The sequence below is a fragment of the Sapajus apella genome, unplaced genomic scaffold, assembly GCF_009761245.1.
Source record: "Sapajus apella isolate SASKATOON/1434 unplaced genomic scaffold, GSC_monkey_1.0 scaffold99, whole genome shotgun sequence".
NCBI lineage: Eukaryota > Metazoa > Chordata > Mammalia > Primates > Cebidae > Sapajus > Sapajus apella.
In genome coordinates this window covers 1,457,095-1,474,884 of record NW_022437039.1, presented here as the reverse complement: position 1 = coordinate 1,474,884, position 17,790 = coordinate 1,457,095, and the positions used below count along the sequence as shown (strand labels likewise).

The window sequence follows — 17,790 nt, the reverse complement described above, 5'->3', positions numbered from 1 at the left end:
TTCCTGCTGCCATGTTAAGAAGGACATGTTTGCTTCCCCTTCCACCACGATTGTAAGTTTCCTGAGGCCTCCCCAGCCACAATGAACTGCGAGTCAATTAAACCTCTTTCCTTTGAAAATTACCCAGCGTTAAGTATGTCTTATTAGCTGTGTGAGAACAGACTAATACACAGGCTATAGCTTTAGGGCTGTTCCCCTCCAAGTCCACTGCAGACCAAACTCATTGTACTTCAATCATGGCTAAGGCCACAGTATTCCATTAATATTAAACAATGACAGAATATTGGATGAGGCTGATTCTCCTGGGTTATATATACTACTGGTGTGGTCTCAGTACACCACTAAAGGAATAATACTCCTGACTGGGAGATTAATAAGGGATTCAGCTCCCCCTCTTATGCCACATGAGCACTTACTATATGCTAGGTATTTTCATATTCTTCTGTCACACTTAATGCTTAACAACTCCCCATAATCTTTCCTCTACCTTGCAGCTTTGGGTATCTGCTTAAGGGACAGTCCTCAGACTGTGGTCCCTGGACCAACACCATCATTAGGCTAATGAAAATACAGATATTCAGGCTCTACTCCAGACATTCACCAGAAACTCAGGAGGTCTCCACCCACTAGATGCTAGTAGGGACTCCCTCTATGATCCCAGGCACTGCTAAATGTCTCCTGGGAAGTAAAACTGTCCCCTGCTGAAAACCATTGACAACCCAATTTAAGAAGGTGGGGAAGAACTTCTAGGCATCTGCTGTTAAGCTGCAGAAACTGGCTGGACTGCCCAGGGAAGCATTTGCCATTTTCAGTGGAAAACAAGTGGCAGTTACTACCTAGGATGACTTTGTACTTTGGATCTGGATTTGCAGCACCTATTTTTTATAGCAAGACACTAACTGCTTAAGAAATAAGGAAGTTTTAGTTTACCTACTTAACAGAGAGGAAGAGTGTTTTTTGTTGTTTGGTTTTTATTTTTATTTTTTGAGACAGAGTTTCACTCTTGTTGCCCAGGCTGGAGTGCAATGGCACGATCTCGGCTCACCACATCCTCTGCCTCCGAGTTCAAACTATTCTCCTGCCTCAGCCTCCAGAGTAGCTGGGATTACAGGCATGTGCCACCACACCTGGCTAATTTTGTATTTTTAGCAGAGATGGGGTTTCTCCACCACACCCATGCTTGTTGTTGTTGTCTTTTCTTTTTTGAGACGGAGTTTCACTCTTGTTGCCCAGACTGGAGTGCAACGGCGTGATCATGGCTCACTGCAACCTCCGCCTCCTGGATTCAAGTGATTCTCCTGCCTCAGCCTCCCAAGTAGCTGCGACTACAGGCATGCACCACCACGCCCAGCTAATTTTGTATACAGTATTTAGTAGAGACGGGGTTTCACCACGTTGGTCATGCTGATCTCAAACTCCTGACCTCAAGTGACCCACCCGCCTCGGCCTCCAAAGTGCTGGAATTACAGGCGTGAACCACCCACATCCGGCCTGGAAGAGCGTTTTAAGAGGTGCAATCTCTTCAAAAAATAAATAAGCCCAGACACAGTGGCTCTCACCTGCAATCCCAGCACTTTGGGAAGCTGAGGCATGAGGATAGCTTGAGCCCAGGAGTTCAAGACCAGCCTGTGTAACACAGAGAGACCGTGTCTCTATTAAAAGTAAATAAATGAATCAAACACTTTAACTTACATGGCATACTAGATACATTTGTAAATAAACTTGTGACATGGAAAAAAAAAAGAGAAAGAAATAGGCTAAAGAGGAGTTTGAATCCATACAGATATATGCCTATAACTAAACTAGACTGTGTACGTGGTGGCAGTGGTGGTAAGAGATGATAATAATTAACGCAGCCTAGGAATAAGAAGGGCCTTAGAGCTATGCCTCCCAGGTTCAAGAGATTCTTATGCCTCAGCCTCCAAAGTAGCCAGGACTACAGACACGCATCACCACAGCTGGCTAATTTTTTAATTTTTAGTAGGGAAGGGGATTCACCATGTTGGCCAGCCTGGTCTTAAACTCCTGACCTCAAGAGATCTGCCAGCCTCATCCTCCCAAAGTGCTGGGATTACAGGTGTAAGTCACCGTCCCCAGTCTGATGACTTCTGACATTATCCAAAGGTCATCAATGATTAAGAATAATTAGAGTTCATTTAACAGACAATTTATTTTACCAGCTATGACCAGTAAATGTAGAGCAACCCAGAATAGAATAAGCCTCCAAGTCGTTCCAAGAATGGCCAACCCACTGTCCAACAACTGCTTTCTTTTCTTTTTTTTTTTGTGGGGGGCGGAATTTCACTTTTGTTGCCCAGGCTGGAGTGCAATGGCACGATCTTGGCTCATTGCAACCTCTGCCTCCTGGATTCAAGTGATTCTCCTGCCTCCGCCTCCCAAGTAGCTGGGATTACAGGAACCTGCCACCATGCCTGGCCAATTTTTTGTGTTTTTAGTAGAGACGGGGTTTGGCTATGTTAGCCAAGCTGGCCTTGAACTCCTGACCTCAGGTGATCCACCCACCTTGGCCTCCCAAAGTCCTGGGATTATAGGTGTGAACCACCATGCCTAGCCACCAACTGCTTTCTGCTTGGAAGAGAAGTCAGATTTAAAATGTTGTTACATTGCCGGGCGCGGTGGCTCAAGCCTGTAATCCCAGCACTTTGGGAGGCCGAGGCGGGTGGATCACGAGGTCAAGAGATCAAGACCATCCTGGTCAACATGGTGAAACCCCGTCTCTACTAAAAATACAAAAAATTAGCTGGGCATGGTGGCACGTGCCTGTAATCCCAGCTACTCAGGAGGCTGAGGCAGGAGAATTGCCTGAACCCAGGAGACGGAGGTTGCGGTGAGCCGAGATCGCGCCATTGCACCCCAGCCTGGGTAACAAGAGCGAAACTCCGTCTCAAAAAAAACAAAAACAAAAACAAACAAACAAACAAAAAATGTTGTTACATCATCTAAGTGTACCACTAGATTTGAGACAAGATTATAGACTACTGTTTGGAAGCTGAGTTGATGTCCTTTTTAAATTTGGGGTTTTATTTAGAGACAGGGGTCCCATTATGTTGCCTAGGCCAAACTCAAATTCCTGGACTCCAAAAATCCTCCCACTTCAACTTCCTGGGTAGCTAGGACCACAGAGGCTCACTACGACATGGCTTCTTGGTTGATGACTTTATTTATTGATTAACTTTTGGCAGAGAAAGAGTCATACTCTGTCCCCCAGGCTGGAGTGCAGTGGCATCATCATGGCTTACTGCACCCTCAACCTCCTAGGCTCAAGTGATCCTCCCACCCCAGCCTGCCAAGTAGCTGGGAGTACAGGCAGGTGCTACCACAATCAGCTTGTTTGCTTATTTCTTTCTTTTCTCTTTCTCTCTTACTTTCTTTCTGGAGATGCTGTTTCACTCAGCTCATTACAACCTCCACCTCCAGGTCTAAGCAATTCTCCTGCCTCAGCTTCCCGAGTAGCTGGGATTACAGGCATGTGCCACCACACCTGGCTAATTTCATATTTTTAGTAGAGACGGGGTTTCTCCATGTTGGTCAGGCTCATCTTGAACTCCCAACCTCAGGTGATCCACCTGCCTCCACCTTGCCCGGCCCCAGTCAGCTAATTTTTAAAAATCTTTTTGTAGGCCAGTCATGGCGGCTCACACCTGTAATCCCAGCACTTTGGGTGGCCGAGGCGGGCGGATCACGAGGTCAAGAGATCAAGGCCATCTTGGCCAACATGGTGAAACCCCATCTGTACTAAAAATATAAAAATAAGCTAGGAGTGGTGTCATGCACCTGTAGTCCAGTTATTTGGGAGGCTGAAGCAGGAGAACGGCTTGAACCTGGGAGGTGGAGGTTGAGGTGAGCCAAGATTGTATCACTGCACTCTAGCTTGGCGACAGAGCGAGACTCAGTCTGAAAAAAAAAATCTTTTTGTAGAGATGGGATCTCCCTATGTTGCCCAGGCTGGTCTCAACCTCCTGGGCTCATGTGATCCTTCTGCCTTAGCACCAGCAAAGTGCTGGGATTACAGGCATAAGCCACCCAGCCTGATCACTTGATGACTCTACATGTGAAAACAGAATGCACCCTGAAAGATGTCACCTCTCACCTGTGTACACAACCTGAAACAAAACTTGCCTGTGGCATGTGGTGGCAGCCGCCTGTAATCTCAGCTACTCAGCAAGCTGAGGCAGAAAACTGCTTGAATCCAGGAGGCGGAGGTTGCAGTGAGCCAAGACAGAGGCACTGCACTCCAGCCTGGGCAAAGAGTGAGACTTCGTCTCAAAAAAAATAAATAAATAAAAAATAAAACAACAAAAAAAATTGCCCATGGCAGGCTATGAGCTCACTTGGGGAACAAGACAGCTAACCACAGTTCCTTAGTATCAGCCTCACACAAAGCTTTGTATTTAGTGCCTGTCTCTCTTTCACGTACACAATAATAAAAAAATGTTCCCAAATTTGTACAGCTAGAACATGAACAAATTTGGCTTAATAAAATAGGTCACCTAAGGAATTAATACTTGAACAAAAAAATGCAGCCAGATTCTATTTATAACAACCTTTGGTCAGGGGCAGTGGCTCACACCTGTAATCCCGGCTCTTTGGGAGGTCAAGCAGGCAGATCACAAGGTTAGGAGATTGAGACCATTCTGGCCAACATGGTGAAACCTCATCTCTACTAAAATACAAAAAAATTGGACAGGCGTGGTGGTGTGCGCCTGTAGTCCCAGCTACTTGGGAGGCTGAGGCAGGGGAATGGCTTCAACCCACGAGGCAGAGGTTACAGTGAGCTGAGATTGCACCATTGCACTTCAGCCTGATGACACAGCAAGACTCTGTCTCAAAAAAGCAAAACAAACCAAATGGCCACGTTTGATCATGTTGAAAAATCTAGCCTGCTGCAGTGGCTCACACCTATAATCCCAGCACTCTGGGAATCCAAGATGTAAGGGTTGTTTGAAGCCAGGAGTTTGAAACCAGCCTGGGCAACACAATAAGACCATGGCTCTACAAAATAAAATATATATATATGTATGCATTTAAGAAAAAAATAAAACAAACAAAAAAATCCATCATGACATCTCTGCAAATAATCGAAATGAAACGCAGAAAGAATACTGAACAGACGGCTGCTCCTTCTGTGAGGTACATAGAGGCAGGAACAGAATTTAAAAATTTATTCTCGGGCCAGGCGCTGTGTAATCCCAGCATTTGGAAGGCCCAGGTGGGCAGATCACTTGAAGCCAGGAGTTCAAGACCAGCCTGGCCAACATGGTGAAACCCTGTCTCTACTAAAAATATAAAAGTTGGCCGGGCACGGTGGCTCACGGCTATAATCCCAGGTCTTTGAGAGGCAGAGGTGGGCGGATCATCTGAGATAAGGAGTTCCAGACCAGCCGGGCCAACATGGTAAAACCCTGTCTCTACTAAAAATACAAAAATCAGCTGGGTGTGGTCATTGGCGCATGTAATCCCAACTACTCAGGAGGCTCAGGTAGAATTGTTTGGATGTAGAGGTTGCAGTGAGCTGAGATCACGCTACTGCACTCTAGCCTGGACAACAGAGCAAGACTCCATGTCAAAAAAAGAAAAAGAAAGAAATAAAAAGTTTGTCTGGTATGGTGGCACACACCAGTAATCCCAGCTACTTGGGAGGCTGAAGCAGGAGAATCGCTTGAACCCAGTAGGCAGAGGTTGCAGTGAGCCAGGATTACACCACTGCACTTCAGCCTGGGTGACAGAGAAAGAGTCCGTCCCAAAAAACAAAAAATTATTCTCTTGGCCAGGTGCAGTGGCTGACACCTGCAATCCCAGCACTTGGGGAAGCTGAGGCAAGTGAATCACTTGAGCTCAGCCTGGGTAACATGGCAAAACCTCAACTACAAAAAACACGAAAAACTAGCCGGGTGTGGTGGTACATGCCTGTAGTCCCAGCTACTCAGGAGGCAGAGAATGGAGGATCGACGAAGCCTGGGAAGTCAAGGCTGCAGTGAGTAGTCATTGTGCCACTGCACTCTAGTCTGGGCAACAGGAGGAGATCCTGTCTTAAAAAATAAATAAATAATCATTATCTTTTTTTTTTTCTTTTGAGACAGTCTCACTCTATCGCCAGAGTGGAGTGCAGTGGCGTGATCCCAGCTCACTGAAACTTCCGTTTTCTGGTTTCAAGCAATTCTCCTGCCTCAGCCTCCCAAGTAGCTGGGACTACAGGCACACACCACCATTCCCGGCAAATTTTTTGTATTTTTAGTAGAGACGGAGTTTCACCATGTTGGCCGGGATGGTCTCCATCTCTTGACCTTGTGATCCGCCCGTCTCAGCCTCCCAAAGTGCTGGGATTACAGGCCTGAGCCAGCACGACCAGCCATAATCATTCTCTTGATCAAACACACATCCAATCTCTTTGTTCTCTGCTGTCTTCTCAGTGCCCACAATGGTGGGTGGCATAAAATAGGCCTCAATTAATTCCTGTGAATGAATGAATTTTCAGAGAGGCTCAAAGCAATTAAATAATACACCCGGGTCTCACACACTGCGGAAGTTCACCCCTGAAGCCCAGGCTCTTTTCTTTACATTGCATGAAGTAACCACAATTACTGATACTTTGTTGCCCACTATGTAAGTATTACAAAACTGGATTGCAATAGGAAATTACCTGGTATTAATTATCCAGTCAGGGCCCTTTAATCTTTATAAATGTATCAATAACTTAAATATCATTTGGACAAATTCTAGAGAACACAAAACGACTAGCACAATTCAGGCACATACAACATACAGCACAAAACACACAGTATAAGAAAACATGGCTGCTGGGCGTGGTGGCTCATGCCCATAAATGCCAGCACTTTGGGAGGCCGAGGTGGGTGGATCACCTGAGGTTAGGAGGTTGAGACCAGCCTGGTCAACATGCCGAAACCCCATCTCTATTAGAGATACAAAAATTGGCAGGGCATGGTGGCGAACACCTGTAATGCCAGCTATTGGGGAGGCTGAGGGAGGAGAATCACTTCAACCTAGGAGGTGGAGGTTGCAGTTAGCAGAAATCGAGCCACCACACTGCAGCCTGGGCGACAGAGCAAGACTCCACCTCAAAAAAAGAGAAAAAGAAAGGAAAACACCAATAAGCACTTCAGGGAATGTATAATTTGGTATCACGTCAGGCAAGGAAGGCGGCAAGTTTCAAATCAAGGTTCCACTTCTTTGTGACATTTATAAGTGGTTTAACATCTAAGCCTCAGTATCTTTATCAAATGGAATAACAGTGCCTATCACGTGGAAATGTGATCTAAGGGGAAAACCATGCCTGACCAACAGTAAGTGCTCAATAAATGTCTGTGTTATTATTACAATTACCAGCTTAAGGACTTCTAAAAAATATTAACTGTGCCTTTCAATTGGCACCATGTGGTAGAAAGGGCGTAAGTTATGACATGACAGCTCTGGGTTTGAGACAACTCCTAGTCTAACCTAATGACCTTGGGCTTGGGCTGGTCGATTCCTCTGGTGAATCCTCAGTTTCCCATTCTTTAAAATGGGGATGAAGACAGGCATCTTGCAGAGTTGTTGTAAGAAAGTCCCTAGTCCTTTCCGAATGGCAGTTACCTCTTGCCCTCCGCTACCGGCTAGAAGGTAGAGAGACGGGAAAGGGAGAGCAGCGGCCTCCAGAAATGTTGACAGAGAGGTGAAGGTTCACGGTCTACGGGGTGTTTCATCACTGCCGCCGTGGGCTCCACGCTTCTCTCCTTCCCTTGACGGCTGAGTAGCCTCTAGGGCCTCTCCGCCTCCTGCCTGCCTGACTCTCCGGCAATTCCGCATCCGGGTCGGAAGACACCCTCCACCCCGCTACCCCCGCAGAGGTAGTCGCAGCGAGGAGACTCACTCCTTTGTAGGCCCTGAAACCGCCACTCGGGCGCTGGAACCTGCCCTCACCTGTGAGGCTGACACCAGGTCTCAATGTCAGCAGCGCTCGGGGGCCACAAGCGATCAGGGTAGACGGGAAGGCGGGGATGCTCAGCTTGCGGCTCAGCGATGCCCCCATCACGCCCTCCCTGGGCGGCCGGGCCCCTCTCCCCGCTGCAGCCGGCAGCCGGGGTGTCCCCCGAGCCACCAGCAACCAGCGTGTGGAGCACCGCGCCGCCATCTTGGCCCAGGGACACTGCTCCTGCGCCGCCCGGCTCTAGGGGGCCTCTCAGGAACAGCGGGCGCGCGTAGAGGCGTTAGCGTTGCGCACGCGCAGACGCACATAATGCGTCTTCCGGGTAGCCATCGCCGAAACCGGGTTTCCTCTGAACAGTGTTGTTAGGTAGAATTGCCCTGCAGAACCTCGTTGTTTCGTAGTAGACGACCAATGAGTGCACGTTATCTGTGTAAGGACTTGGTTGAATGTAGCCGAACGTAATTGGTCCGAGGGTACTGGCGGGGGGTGGGGGGGGAATGGTGGGAGGGGCGGCGAGACTACAAGTCCCGGCATGCAACGCGGCGCTCCTTAGCGCCGCTCCCAGCATGCAGTGTTTGGTTCCCTCCTGCTGACCCTGACTTAGAGTGAATTGCGTTGAGTTTTATTCCTGCTGTCTCCGCGCGCTTCTGGTAAATCTTCGCCATCATCCCCAAACTCCAGCCGCAGTCTCACTTTCTCTTACGCTGATTCCCCACCAACCTTCTCTAACAAGACTCAACTCTCTCCTTAAGCATGTTAGTCGTCTCCAAACCTGCAGTGAACTTGGTGGTTCAGAATGAGAGCATTGCTGCCAAAAAACTTAGTGAAATTTGTGAGCACCTAATGTGTGACATGCATGTTCTAGAATATCCGGGATACAATGATGCATGATACACCATCTCTGCTCTGGAGGAGCAAACAATGACTCGAGAGAGGCTCCTTAGCAACTGACAATGTTAAATGCTATCCAAGAAAGCCATACAAGGCGAAGGTATCATTCCCTTTCTAAAACGGGAGAGAGGAAGTTTGGAATGTCAGGGCTTCTGAGAGGTAAGATTCAAATTGAACTTTGACGAAAAGTGCGTCAGGTAGGAGGGGAGTATTCCGAGTAGCCAGAACTTCAGAAGCAAATGTCTAAGATATGAAAGTGTTTGCCTTCTTTGCTTAAGCCCTAAATATAAGAGTATGTGATGAGATGAAGCTAGGAAGGAAAACCTGACCTGGTTAGTCTTGCAAAGAAATTTCAATTAAAAAAAAAAAAAAAAAGGCCGGGCGCGGTGGCTCCAAGCACTTTGGAGGCCAAGGCGGGTGGATCACCTGAGGTCGGGAGTTCAAGACCAGCCTGACGAACATGGTGAAACCACGTCTTATTATAAAATAAATAAATAAGAAGTTTCAATTTTTACACTGTCACCATCAGCACCACCTCAAACAATAGGAAGAGAACCTGAGGATTCTTAGTTGGGTTTAAAACAATATGTACTCATCAGTCTTCACCCCTGCCCAAAGCCTGAGAATCAGTGCTACTTCCCTTTCCCCCTGCTCCCAGCGTTGTACACCAAATTTTTGTGTATGTGGATGTTAATTTGGGTAGATAACCATAGCTTTTGCCAGTCTCTCCACGGGTATTGAGACTCAAACAAGACTGAAAACCACCACCAGTTCTTTGAAGAACAGTGACCAAGCTATTGTAGATTATAAGTAATAATTGAAGAGAGTTTGGGCTACGGAATGGAGAGGACAGATGAACAAGGGTGTTGGGAGGTGAGCAAAAGAGTTTCTTTAATACATTCAGCAAATACTTAAATGACCAGCATAGTGATTAAAAATATGGGTTCTGCAGGCAGGCACGGTGGCTTATACATGTAATTCTGGCATTTTGTGAGGCTGAGGCAGGCAGATCACCTGAGGTCAGGGGTTTGAGAGTAGCCTAGCCAACATGGTAAAATCCCGTTTCTACTAAAAATAAAGAAAATTAGCTGGGCATCATGGTGGGCGCCTATGATACCAGCTACTTGGGAGGCTGAAGGAGGAGAATCGCCTGGACCCAGGAGGCGGATGTTGCTGTAAGCAAAGATTGCACCACTGCACTCCACCCTGGGAGACAGAGTAAGACTGCATCTCAAAAAAAAAAAAGAGTATGGATTCTGTGCTAGGCGTGGTGGCTCATGCCTGTAATCTCTGCACCTTGGGAGGCCAAGGCTGGAGGATCATTTGGGCCCAGGAGTTCAAGACCAGCCTTGGCAACATAGCAAGACCTCATCTCTACAAAAAAAAAATTTTTTTCAGGAGGCTGAGGCAGGAGAATTGCCTGAACCCAGGAGGCAGAGGTTGCGGTGAGCCGAGATCGCGCCATTGCACTCCAGCCTGGGTAACAAGAGTGAAACTCCCGGCCGGGCGCGGTGGCTCAAGCCTGTAATCCCAGCACTTTGGGAGGCAAAGGCGGGTGGATCACGAGGTCAAGAGATCGAGACCATCCTGGTCAACATGGTGAAACCCCGTCTCTACTAAAAATATAAAAAAAAATTAGCTGGGCATGGTGGTGCGTGCCTGTAATCCCAGCTACTCAGGAGGCTGAGGCAGGAGAATTGCCCGAACCCAGGAGGCGGAGGTTGCGGTGAGCCGAGATCGCGCCATTGCACTCCAGCCTGGGTAACATGAGTGAAACTCCGTCTCAAAAAAGAAAAAAAAAAAGAGTATAGCTCTGGAGTTGACTGCCTGGGTTTGAATCCCAGTTGTGCCACCTACCAGCTGTGTGTCGTTGGGCAACTTACTTCACCTCTCTGTTCCTTTATTTCCTTTTCTCTAGAATAGGGACATAGGCTGGGCATGGTGGCTCAAAACTGTAATCCTAGCACTTTGAGAGACTGAGGTGGGAGGATCGCTTGAGCCTGGGAGGTTGAGGCTACAGTGGGCCATGATTATGCCACTGTACTTCAGCCTGGGTGACAAATGAAGACCATATCTCTAAATAAATAAATGAGGACTTAATAGTAATAACCTTGGTCAGGCGCAGTGGCTCACACCTGTAATCCCAGCACTTTGGTAGGCCGAGGCAGGCAGATTACCTGAGGTCAGGAGTTTCACGACCAGCCCGACCAACTTTTGGGCTTTTCTTTTCTTTTCTTTTGACTCCTGCCCTGGTACTTATGGGGTCTCCCCTCCACAAGCCTCAGCCTCCCAAAGCACTGGGATTACAGGCACAAAAAAAAAAAAGGAGCTCCCCTCTAGTTTCTAACTCACCTTGAGGTAGTATATGAAAGTCCTTTGGCTCTTGTTCTCAGCTTCTATTCTTGAAAGTCATTCTGAACCAGCAACATTCCCCCAACCCCTATTTCCCCTAAGTTTTGGGCTACACCTGGCCTGCTTTTCTTTTTTTTCTTCTTTTTCTTGAGATGGAGTCTCGCTCTGTCACCAGGCTGGAGTGTAGTGGCGTAATCTCAGCTCACTGCAACCTCTGCCTCCCGGGTCCAAGCGATTCTCCTGCTTCAGCCTCCTGAGTAGCTGGGATTACAGGTGCCCGCCACCACACCTGGCTAATTTTTGTATTTTTAGTAGAGATGGGGTTTAGCCACATTGGCCAGGATGATTTTGAACTGCTGACCTTGTGATCTGCCCCCCTCAGCCTCCCAGGGTGCTGGGATTACAGGCGTGAGTCACCACACCCGGCCCATATGGCCCTTAAGAATTTGTGAAGTACTTTTTCATGCTTCTTTTCTTATGCTTTCTTTTTTTTGAGACAGACTCTTGCTCTGTCACCAAGCTGGAGTGCAGTGGTGCTATCTCAGCTTTCTGCAACCTCTGCCATCTGGGTTTAAGCAATTCCCCTGCCTCAGCTTCCCAAGTAGCCTTGATTACAGGTGCGTGCCACCATGCCCGGTTAATTTTTTGTATTTAGTAGAGATGGCGTTTTACCATCTTACCAGGATGGTCTCGATCTCCTGACCTTGTGATCCACTTGCCTTAGACTCCCAAAGTGCTGGGATTACAGGCGTGACCTACTACTACCACACCCAGCCTTTCATGCTTATTTTTTTTTTTTTTTTTTTTTTTTTTTTGAGATGGAGTTTCATTCATGTTACCCAGGCTGGAGTGCAATGGCGTGATCTCGGCTCACCGCAACCTCCGCCTCCTGGGCTCAGGCAATTCTCCTGCCTCAGCCTCCTGAGTAGCTGGGATTACAGGCACGCGCCATCATGCCCAGCTAATGTTTTTTGTATTTTTAGTAGAGACGGGGTTTCACCATGTTGACCAGGATGGTCTCGATCTCTTGACCTCGTGATCCACCCGCCTCGGCCTCCCGAAGTGCTGGGATTACAGGCTTGAGCCACCGCGCCCGGCCTCATGTTTATTTTTATTTGCTTTTCACAACAAAAGAGAGGCAGGACAAGCATTTATAACCATGGGTACAAACTGCCGTCCTGCCTTCCAAGGACTTCAGCTGCGGCCAGACACAAATGGATCCATCCCAGGCTTGTTGCCAAACACTGCAGAAACCACAAGCCACACCTGTCCACAGTGCCAGTCAGAATATGCCCCGGTGTTCTCCAGGCAGAAGCCCAAAAACATAAGCTTTAAGGAGAAGCAGACCAGGCATGGTAGCTCACACCTATAATCCTAGCACTTTAAGAGGCTGAGGTGGGCCTGAGCTCAGAAGTTTGAGACCAGCCTCGGCAACAGGGTGAAACCCCATCTCTACTAAAAATACAAAAATTGGCCAGGTGTGGTGGCTCATGCCTGTAATCCCAGCACTTTGGGAGGCCAAGGTGGGTGGATCACGAGGTCAAGAGATCAAGACCATCCTGACCAACATGGTGAAACCCTGTCTCTACTAAAAATGTGAAAATTAGCTGGGTGTGGTGACATGTGCCTGTAGTCCCAGCTACTTGGGAGGCTGAAGCAGGGGAATCGCCTGAACCCAGGAGGTGGAGGTTACAGCGAGCTGAGGTGACACCACTGCACTCCAGCCTGGTGACAGAATGAGACTCTACCTCAAAAAAAAAAAAAGAAAAAAAAATAGTTGGGCATGGTAGTATGTGCCAGTAATCCCAGCTACTTGGGAGGCTGAGGCAGGAGAATATTGTGAACCCAGGAGGAGGAGGCCAAGATTGCACCATTGCACTCCAGCCTGGGCAACAACAGCGAAACTCTCTCAAAAAAAGAAAGGAAGGAGAAACAGATGTTACTTGTAAAGGGCACACAAGGTCGTAAGTGTTTCCCCTCCACACTTTTCATTTCACTAGACCAGCATTTCTACTGAGCCCTCTCCTTATCTCCTGAGCTTCAGATATCTGTGAGACCTGGCAAGGAGTTTAACGATGCTCTTTCTTTTTTTTTTTTTTTTTTTTTTTGAGACGGAGTTTCGCTCTTGTTACCCAGGCTGGAGTGCAATGGTGCGATCTCGGCTCACTGCAACCTCCGCCTCCTGGGCTCAGGCAATTCTCCTGCCTCAGCCTCCTGAGTAGCTGGGATTACAGGCACGTGCCACCATGCCCAGCTAATTTTTTTTGTGTTTTTAGTAGAGACGGGGTTTCACCGTGTTGACCAGGATGGTCTCGATCTCTTGACCTCGTGATCCACCCGCCTCGGCCTCCCAAAGTGCTGGGATTACAGGCTTGAGCCACCGCGCCCGGCAACGATGCTCTTTCAAGCACTGGGCTAAAGGCAATGGGTGGCAAGAGGGTCTCCGTGATTTCTTGATGAAACCACTGATCATTTGAAGTGCGATGGGACTGGTCAAGTTCATGGCTGCCAGTGGCTGCAACTCTCCCATGTGAGCTCAGAGCTCTTCTAGGGAGGGCAGAAGGGTTTGAGCCAGGCTCTTCAGGGGCATGATTTCTCTAAGTGTAGCATTTTCTTTTTTTTTTTTTTTTTTTGAGGGGGTTTTTCTCATGTTATCCAGGCTGGAGTGCAATGGCGCGATCTCGGCTCACCGCAACCTCTGCTTCCTGGGTTCAGGCAATTCTCCTGCCTCAGCCTCCTGAGTAGCTGGGATTACAGGCACACGCCACCATGCCCAGCTAATTTTTTGTAGTTTTAGTAGAGACGGGGTTTCACCATGATGACCAGGATGGTCTCGATCTCTTGACCTCGTGATCCACCCGCCTCGGCCTCCCAAAGTGCTGGGATTACAGGCTTGAGCCACCGCGCCCGGCCGTGTAGCATTTTCTTTACAGAGAATATAAGACAATTACAAGTGAGTGAGGAATGTGTGTTCCAGATGTTCTGGTCTGTGATGTCTGTAGCAGGTACGGTTCCCTGTGAAAGGAGATGATCTATGTCTCTGTTGCCTGGGATCCAGTGGAACCACTGTCCTGATGATTTTCTAAAAACCTTTTTGGGCCGGATGCAGTAGCTTATGCCTGTAATCCCAGCACTTCGGGAGGCTCAGGCAGGCAGGTCACCTATGGTCAGGAGTTTGAGACCAGCCTGGCCAACACGGTGAAACCCCATCTCTACTAAAAATAGAAAAATTAGCTAGGAATGGTGGCACATGCCTGTAATCCCAGCTACTTGGGAGGCTGAGGCAGGAAAATTGCTTGAACCCAGGACGTGGAGGTTACAGTGAGCCGAGATCACACCATTGCACTCCGCCTAGACTCAGAGCCTGACTCCATCTCAAAAAACAAACAAAAAAAAGGATCCTGAGCGTTGGCTCAGGATTACTGAGCTCAGTAATCCCAATACTTTGGGAGGCTGAGGCAGGCGAATCACAAGGTCAAGAGATCAAGATCATCCTGGTCAACATGGTCAAACCCCATCTCTACTAAAAATATAAAAATTAGCTGTGTGTGGTGGCACACACCTGTCCTAATTACTTGGGTGGCTGAGGCAGGAGAATCACTTGAACCCAGGAGGTACAGGTTGCAGGGAGCCAAGATCGCACCACTGCATTCCAACCTGGTGACAGAGTGAGACTTCGTTGCAAAAAAGGAAAAAAATTAACCAGGCATGGTGGCCTGTGGCTGTAATCCCAGATACTCAGGAGGCTGAGGCAGAAAAATCACTTGAACCTGGAAGGCAGAGGTTACAGTGAGCCAAGATTGTGCCACTGCACTCTAGCTTGGGCAACAGAGCAAGACTCCATCTCAAAAATAAATAAGTAAAAAATAATAAAAAATAATCATTGGAGTCCTGCCTGGGCCACAGAGTGAGACTCCATCTCAAAAATAAATAATAAAAAATAATCGCCAGAGTTCAGAGAGTGACCATTCGTCTCATGTGTTCTTAAATCCTTTCTGGCTGAAGGGAGTGATTCCTTTTTTTTTCTTTTTTTTCAACAATATGTTTCTCCATGAAGGCCTAGAGAGTGATTCCTTGAGAGTTCAGAGTAAGCCAGCTGCCACAAACTTAAGTAGAATAAATTACTTGGTGAATTGCAAAGTTGAACTAGAGGGCCTCCGAGATTAATCCCAGTCCCACGAACCTGTGAAAACCAGGTTTGTGTCTTTTTTCTTTTTTTAAGTTGTTATTTAGTCTTTATTTCATAGTCATAAACTTAACTCAACTCTGCAACCCAGCTAGGCATGGAAGGGAACAAGGAAACCATGGAACCCAAGGGAACTGCAGCGAGGGCACAGATTTTAGGATACTGTGAGCAAATGGGGTGGAGGGGTGCTTTCCTGAGCTACAGAAGGAATGGTCTGGTGGTTAAGATAAGACACAAGTCAAACTTATTAAAGTTGTCCACAGTCGGCAATGGTGATCTTCTTGCTGGTCTTGTCATTCCTGGAGCCAAAGTGCTCCATGGCCTCCACAATATTCATGGCTTCTTTCACCTTGCCAAATACCACATGCTTGCCATCCAACCACTCGTCTTGACAGTGCAGATGAAAAACTGGGAACCGTTTGTGTTGGGTCCAGCATTTGCCATGGACAAGATTCTGGGACCTGTATGCTTTAGGATGAAGTTCTTATCAAATTTCTCCCCATAGATGGACTTGCCATCAGTGCTATTATGGTGTGTGAAGTCACCACCCCGACACATAAACCCTGGAATAATTCTGTGAAAGCAGGAACCCATATAACCAAATCCTTTCTCTCCAGTGCTCAGAGCACGAAAGTTTTCTGCTGTCTTTGAATCCTTGTCTGCAAACAGCTCAAAGGAGACGCGGCTCAAAGGCTCGCCGTCAACGGCAATGTCGAACACGGTGGGGTTGACCATGGCTGATACTACAAGGCTCCAGGTGGCGGCGTCTGCAAAGCCAGTTTGTTTCTTTATACTCTTAGATTTAATGCTGACAACTCCACTGTTTGTCTTAAGGGTACTGGAAGACACCTCTCTAACCTGAATGGCTGTCCTTCAAATAGTAGGTCAAATTCCAGCAAAACAATGTCTGGTTAGCCTGCTGCATGGCATAGTGATTTTCATTTCACAAGTCCTGTTTTTAAGAATAATTAATAACAAACAAGAATTTGGGAGTTCATTGTAATGAGGCCCTCATTCTGGAAAACTCAAAAACAGTTCATGCAACTGAAGAAAATAACAGCAGAAGGAAAAAGGGCCTAGTGAGGAAAAAGAGGGCAAAAAACCTGCAGAAAAGCCTGGAAAGGTCTCATGATGCATCCCAATTTTTCACTGTGATACCAAGGAAAGAAGTTTCCAACCTGCTGTCATTTAATCTGCTGGGAAATCAGTGATTTCCACAAATCAATTTCTGGAGGAGAGGGATGAATGAGGCCGGCTTCAATGCCAATAGACTTCTTAGATCTTGCTATCTGCCCCTGAAGTGACTGTTGGTTAAAATGCACATTGAGCTGGGCGCAGTGGCTCAAGCCTGTAATCCCAGCACTTTGGGAGGCCGAGGCGGGTGGATCACGAGGTCAAGAGATCGAGACCATCCTGGTCAACATGGTGAAACCCCATCTCTACTAAAAAAATACAAAACATTAGCTGGGCATGGTGGCACGTGCCTGTAATCCCAACTACTCAGGAGGTTGAGGCAGGAGAATTGCCTGAACCCAGGAGGCGGAGGTTGTGGTGAGCCGAGATCACGCCATTGCACTCCCGCCTGGGTAACAAGAGTGAAACTCCGTCTCAAAAAAAAAAAAGAAAAATGCACATCGAAAACATTTTTTTTTGGCACTTTGGGAGGCTGAAGCAGATGGATCACCTGATGTCAGGAGTTTGAGAGCAGCCTGGCCAACATGTTGAAATCCCGTCTCTACTAAAAATACAAAAAAAATTCACCTGGTGTGGTGGCACGCACATGTAATCCCAGCTACTCCAGAGGCTGAGGCAAGAGAATCACTGGAATGCATGAGGCAGAGGTTGCAGTGAGCAGAGATTGCACCATTGCACTCCAGCCTGGCTGATAGAGGTGAACTCCATGTCAAATAAATACATACATACATAGAAATTAAAAGTTATAATTATTTTTAGATACAGAGTCTATTTCTGTCCCCCAGGCCTCAGTGCAGTGGCACGATCACAGATCACTGCAGCCTCTACCTCTTGGGCTGCAGGTATCCTCCTGCCTCAGCCTCCCAAAATCTGGGGTTATTGACATGAGACACCACGCCTGGCCGGATGCAGAGGCTTTTGAGTAGGCCCGGAGGACAGGGATTTGCTTTAGATCTGGGCCTCTGTTCCCCTTCTGCCTCTTACCATTGGTGTGACCTGGGGACTAACGGCTTACACTCTTTTTGAGCCGGGCGTTTCCTGTCTCTCAAATGGAGCTTGTTAATTTCTCCCCTTTCTGTGGGAAGAGGTAAATAGGGCTGAAAGGCGTGCTAGGCATACCGCAAAGACTCCACAGCAAATCCTGCACACAAAATCGCTGTTGCTGCAGCCTAGATCCCACGCGAGAAAGCACCGCAGGGGCAGTGGGCGGACAGCTGCGCCC

General features: G+C 47.7%; 1 protein-coding gene and 1 pseudogene across 2 annotated transcripts in view; both read right to left on the bottom strand.

The window, feature by feature from the left end:
* Positions 1-8,225, bottom strand: part of DNAJA3 (DnaJ heat shock protein family (Hsp40) member A3) — a 28,084-nt gene extending 19,859 nt beyond the window's left edge. For both annotated transcript variants that reach the window (XM_032257988.1, XM_032257989.1), the window contains exon 1: positions 7,939-8,225. In XM_032257988.1, the coding sequence (XP_032113879.1) occupies positions 7,939-8,149 (211 nt within the window). In that variant the 5' untranslated portion in view covers positions 8,150-8,225. The remainder of the gene's footprint in view (positions 1-7,938) is intronic.
* A 6,860-nt stretch (positions 8,226-15,085) lies between these two features.
* On the bottom strand, positions 15,086-16,690 carry LOC116536281 (annotated as a pseudogene).
* Between the last annotated feature and the right edge of the window lie 1,100 nt (positions 16,691-17,790).